The sequence below is a fragment of the Ovis aries genome, chromosome 3 (genome assembly GCF_016772045.2).
Source record: "Ovis aries strain OAR_USU_Benz2616 breed Rambouillet chromosome 3, ARS-UI_Ramb_v3.0, whole genome shotgun sequence".
Taxonomy (NCBI): Eukaryota; Metazoa; Chordata; class Mammalia; order Artiodactyla; family Bovidae; genus Ovis; species Ovis aries.
The window spans coordinates 7289494-7294762 of record NC_056056.1 but is presented as its reverse complement, the minus strand read 5'-3'; the positions used below and the strand labels follow the sequence as shown (position 1 = coordinate 7294762).

At 65.3% G+C, this 5269-nt stretch overlaps 1 protein-coding gene across 1 annotated transcript; it reads right to left on the bottom strand.

Moving 5' to 3' along the window:
• Window positions 1–1949: 1949 nt before the first annotated feature.
• IER5L (immediate early response 5 like) lies at window positions 1950–4722 on the bottom strand. The gene is made up of 2 exons (XM_042245542.1): window positions 2809–4722; window positions 1950–2645 (listed from the first exon to the last, which is right to left on the bottom strand). Exon 1 carries the CDS (start codon window positions 4507–4509, stop codon window positions 3292–3294), a length of 1218 nt encoding a protein of 405 aa, XP_042101476.1. The 5' UTR covers window positions 4510–4722; the 3' UTR covers window positions 1950–2645; window positions 2809–3291.
• Between the last annotated feature and the right edge of the window lie 547 nt (window positions 4723–5269).

The window sequence follows — 5269 nt, the reverse complement described above, 5'->3', positions numbered from 1 at the left end:
ATCCCCTGCCCACGGGGATCCCTGGATCCCAATATGCTTGAGGTCTCTGGGCACAGGAGAAGCTCAAGAAAACCTAGCAAAGGAGAGGACAACCCGGGTCCGCGGCCCCGTTCAGTTCAGAGCTCTTATTTCGCAGGCCACCACCCACGCTCCTTTGCCCGTAAGGGACAGGTGGTAGGTCCCAAGCCCCTTGGCTGGTCCCTTCGGATGCCCAGGTCCGCCCTCCCAACAAAGGCGGCCGACCACGTGCCCTTCCTCGAGGCGGGCCCGGAGTGGGGAACGCATGCTGCCCCCGGGTTTCCGCTCCAGCCAGGGTTCGAGCCAGACCGCGCTGAGCCCGGGGTGGGCGCGGAGCACCCCTCGCAGCATCCCCCGCCACCCCGGGTTGTGCCTCGCCCACTCCCAGCCTCAGTCTCTGCAGCGTCCTGCAAGCGGCGCTAGGGGGAGCTGTGGCAACTGGCTTGGTGGATTGAATCAAAACCGCGCATCAAACGGCTATTCCTTAGACTTGCAGGGGATGGGTGGGTGGGGGGCGCACGGGGAGGAGGGCGACACACCCTTCCCCCTCCTCAGCAGCTCCAGACTCTTCTCTTCCCGTAGGAGGCCGAGAAAACAGCCCTGGTTCTGTGTGTGAGGAGGTGAAGGTGCCTTTCCTCCCCGGAACTCACGCCTCCGTAGCCTCCCTCTTTCTTCCTCCCCCATCGTGGGCCCTTCGCGGCCCCCACCTCCGCGGTCCCCCTCCCCCCGCCAAACCCCTTGGTTCTCGAGTGTCCCCGAGAACTTCGCCTCGCGCGTCACCGGGACCCAGAACCCAGCGGGCTCCTGGGACTGGCTTGCGTCCGCCTCTCGGAGGCTTGGGGTGGGGGTGGGGGGTCCTCTCGGCTGCAGCCCTTCCTCTCCCTGCGGGGGGCGTGAAGGCTGGGGAGGAGGCGTGAGCCGTCCTGCTGGTGGCGGGGGGTGGTGGTGGGGAGCTCGCGCAGCCAAGGGGAGCGCAGGGGCGAGAAAGCGAGCGAGGGCACTGGGGAGACAGCCAGGGACAGAGAGAGGGAGAGAGGGGGGCGGCTATCAAATCGAGAGCAAGCTGCCACTTTGCTTTTTTTCTTTCTTTCTTTTTTCCTCCCCTTCAGTCTTTCCTATCCCCTCTTAAGCTGGAACCACCCCGCGCGCCCCTGGGCCCGAGGCGCGGCTCCAGATGTGAATTTGGTTCCAGTGGGGAGGACGCGAGCTTCCTCGGGGCCTTGGCACATTCTCCCACTCTGAGGTCATTCCGTAGGTGGTCAGAGCGCAGAGCGCGCCTGGAGCCTTCCTGCCTCCATCTACTGGGGAGGGAAGAAGAGAGGCGGGCGGGAGGGCGCGGAGAGGGAGAGGGGAGGGGCGCGAGGAGGGAGGGAGACGCCGCCAGCACACCACCAAGTGGCACCGAGCAGTGATAACAAACTCAACTTAAAAAAAAAAAAAAAGGAAAAAACTTCCCCAAGTTGCAGCCGGAGCTGTGCGGACGTGCGGGCGGAGGCGCAGGGCGGGGACTGTGGGTGGCCCAGAAGCCCCCGATGTCCCCCAGCGGCTCTCCCCGGCCCAAGAGAGCTCTGAGTTGAGGCCGAGCAGGCTCTGCGCCCCTGGCTGGGTTAGGAAATGTGATGGTGGCTCGCTCGGCTTCCTGCTGGAGACCCTGGGGGCGGGGGGACCGGTTCCCGTGGGGGTCAGGCCCCTCTGCAGAGGCGGCGCGGGGAGGGGGGGCGGCCCGGGGAGGCGCGCAGCACCGGCTTCTTCCCCAGCAAACAGAACTCCCTCCCATCCCTCTCCCACCCCCGGCCCTGCGGATGTGGGCAGCTCCTGCCCTCCCAGGCTAGGAGAGCTGGGCTTTGCAGGAAGGTAGGGGGCTCGTGTCACCTCCCTCTATCCTTCCCGCCACCTCCAGGCCGATCTGAAAACAAGGCGCCGCCATCCTCTAGAGTCGACTTTTTTATTAAGATGATAAATTTAAACAGATCATCTGAACAGTTTTACCCGGTTGATACACAATTCAGAATGCACAAAAATACAGGGGAAGGAGGGAGAAGGGCCAAGAAAGGAAGGGTTGGCAACTTGTTTTGGAGTCCACATGGTGCTGATGGCAGGGAACCAGAGGGGCTGCAGGCGAACCCCACCTTTTTTTTTTTTTACAACAAAAGGCTTTAAATTAAACAAAATCTATCAAGCTGAAGACACAGGACGGGGTTCTTACGGGCTCGAACAATGCTGGTTTCATGAAATGCAACCGAAGGCTGAACTAGGATAGTGCAACTTAGAAGCACACACACACACACACACACACACACACACACACACACACACACACACACCCCACATCTGACCAGGAACTTAGTGAAAAGTCTCCAACGCAGTCGGAGGTCCCGGCCCCTCCTTCTCTCCGGGCCGCCGGGGATCCAGGTGAAGGAATCGACTTCCTTTTTTGTTTAGTGGGGACCGCAGTGCTGGGCATGATGGGAAATGTAGTCGGCCGTGCCCGCCCCCTACCCCTTTCCCAAACAGTGTCCGAGAGTGTCGGGGTGTCCGGCGCCACCCCCGGGTCTGGAAGACGGGTGGAGGAGGGGAGGAGAACAGAGCCAGAGGGGCGGGGAGACGAGGGGTTCAAGACACCCGCCCTGGGAAGAAAAGAAAAAAAAAGTTGAAGTGTTTTCATTTCTGCCTTCTCATTTTGAGAACTTTGGAGGCCGCCCCCAGAGAGGAAATGTGACCCAAACCTCCCTTTCGGAGATAGAGTTTGCCTTTGTTTTTGCTCAGGATTTCACAAGACCCATTCCTCACCCCGCGGAGGGACTCGAGAGAACAGAGCTCCGGGCTTCCTGGGTCTGACGTCTGATTGGAATCGGCGTCCGGGACCCCGCGCCCTCCTGCGCTGCGCCCCCGGCGCGCCCCGGCGGTCCGGGCGCCCTGCCTCGCCCCCCGGCTGCCCGGCACCTCCTCCGGGCAGCAGCCCTTCCTCACGTGGCTGGCTCCTCGCTAAACACCACTGCAATCACTACAATAATAATAAAAAAAGAGTAGGAGAAACACAAAGCATACTTAAATAGGCGCTTTTTCTCTCTGCAAAAATAAAGTCCAAGATCTTAGATTTCTTTTTTTTTTTTTATTTTACAATTTATAAAACATCAGTCGTCTCCCTCTGCTCACCCCCTGCTCAGCCCGGAGTGGCCGGGCGCCCGTTCGTTCCCTCCTCTCGCCCCTTGGCCGAGTCTTTGTCTGGCCCCAGCCCCGCGGGGCCACGGGTCCCCGTGCCCTCGGGGGTCCCTAGAAGGCGACAATGGCTCGAGTCCAGGCGCCGAGGCTGGCGAGCGCCTGCTTGGCGCACAGCTGCCCGTTGAGCGGCGGCGGCTGCTCGGAGGAGTCCGGCTGTCGGCTCACCAGCCCGGAGAAGCCCGAGCCAAAGATGGAGATCAAGTTTGAGATGTTGGACGCGTCCGGGGACGAGTCCGGGCAGAAGTCCTCGAAGCGAGCGCGCTTGCAGGGGGCGAACGGGACGCCCCCGGGGGGCTCGGCCCCCAGGTCGCCTGCATCCTCGTCGTCGTCGTCCTCCTCCTCTTGGCCAGGGTAATACTTGCGCTTGCAGCCGGTGGCGGACGCCAGGCCGGGTCCCGGGGCGCCCTGGCCACAGCAGGGGCAGTGGGCGGAGGCGCAGCAGTCCTGGTGCAAGTAGCCGTTCTCCACCGTGGTCACCACGTGAGTGTCCAGGTCCAGCACGGTGGTCTGGCTGCTGCAGTGCACGCCAAAGTCCGAGGGGGCCGGGTACGCGCCCCGGTAGAAGCCGGGGGAGGAGGCGGGGGCCGGGGAGGAGGGCGGGGAGGCGGCGGCCGCGGCCTGAGGGGCGGCCCCAGGGGGCGCGGAGGGCGCGGAGCAGGCGGCCGAGGCGCGAGGGTCCCGCGGGCAGAGAGACGCGGGCGGCGGCGGCGGCGGCAGCGGCGCAGGACCCGGCTGCAGCGGCTCCAAGGGCTGCCCGCGGTGGGGCGCGCCGTGCGGCGGCTGGAGCGCGGCGCACCCGGGCAGCTCCGAGAGCGCCCCCGCGCCGCCCGCGGGCGCCCCGGCCGCCGCCGCCGCCGCGCAGCCCCTGGGCGCCGGGTGCTGGTGCAGCTGCTGCTGGAGGTGCAGCTGGTGGAGCTGGTGGAGCTGGTGCAGCTGGTGACGGGCGACCGGTTCGCGCGCCTCCGCGTCCCCGCCGCCGCCAAGTTGGAGAGGGCCAAAGTCGGCCGCGCTAGCCGGCATGCCCGGAGCCGCGTACGCGAGGTGCTGGTGCTGGTGGTGGGGCGGCTGCTGCTGCTGTTGCTGCTGCTGCTGTTGGCGCCGGTAGAGCTCGGCGTAGCGCTCGCTCAGGTAGAGCTGGCGCGCGTTGCGGAGCACGTAGGACACCAGGAGGTTCTTGTGCAGCTTGATGCCGCCGCGCTGGGTCCGGGAGCTGTGGATCTTGCGCAGGGAGATGCTGATCAGGCTCTGGGCGTCCAGGGCGCACTCCATGCTCCCTTGAAGACGGCGGCGGCGGAGCAGCCGCGGCCGTTGCTGCTGCTAAGGCTGCTGCTGTTTCGGCTTCCAGCCGGCCTCCGGGACGCGCTGGGCAGGGGAAACGGAGCCCGGGTCAGCGGGTCGGCTGCGCTCCGAGAGGAGCCGCCACCATGCGCTGCGCGCCACCCGCGGGATCGTGCTCCCCAGACGGCGCCAAAGCAATGAGCCTCGGCCGGCCCGGGCCCCAGCTATTTAGCCGGGCGTCCGGGCCCCGCCCCACACCTGATGAGCCAATGAGAGTGCTCCAAACCTCCCGAGTGACAGACGCTGCCCGCCCCGGGGCCTCTAAGCTGGCCAATCAGACCAAGGCGGTTCCTTTGTGCTATTCAAATACCGAACGGACCCGGGGCCTCCAACGCTGCCGCTGCCTCGAATGTTCTCCTGGGGCCGCCGCGCCGCGCGGGACTTGGAGTCACGGGGGCCGCTATCTGCGAGGTGGCCGCCTCGCAGCCTTCACGTTGGAGCCCGTGGCAGCCCTCGGCCTAGTTCCTGGGAGCCCAGGGTCGGTTCACCTGCGTGCTGCTGCGACGGCTCCTCCCCCTTCCGCATGGCTGGGCCTCACCTGCGGCAGGTGCGCGCAACTCCGACTCCCGGCCACGCGGCATCTCCTTCCTGATCTGTCGCACCCCCGGGTGACCCACTGGACCCAAGGCTTTTGCAAGAGCCTCGTGGGACCTGTGGGGACTCCTCAGGGGAAAGAGATTTCGAGGTCCCC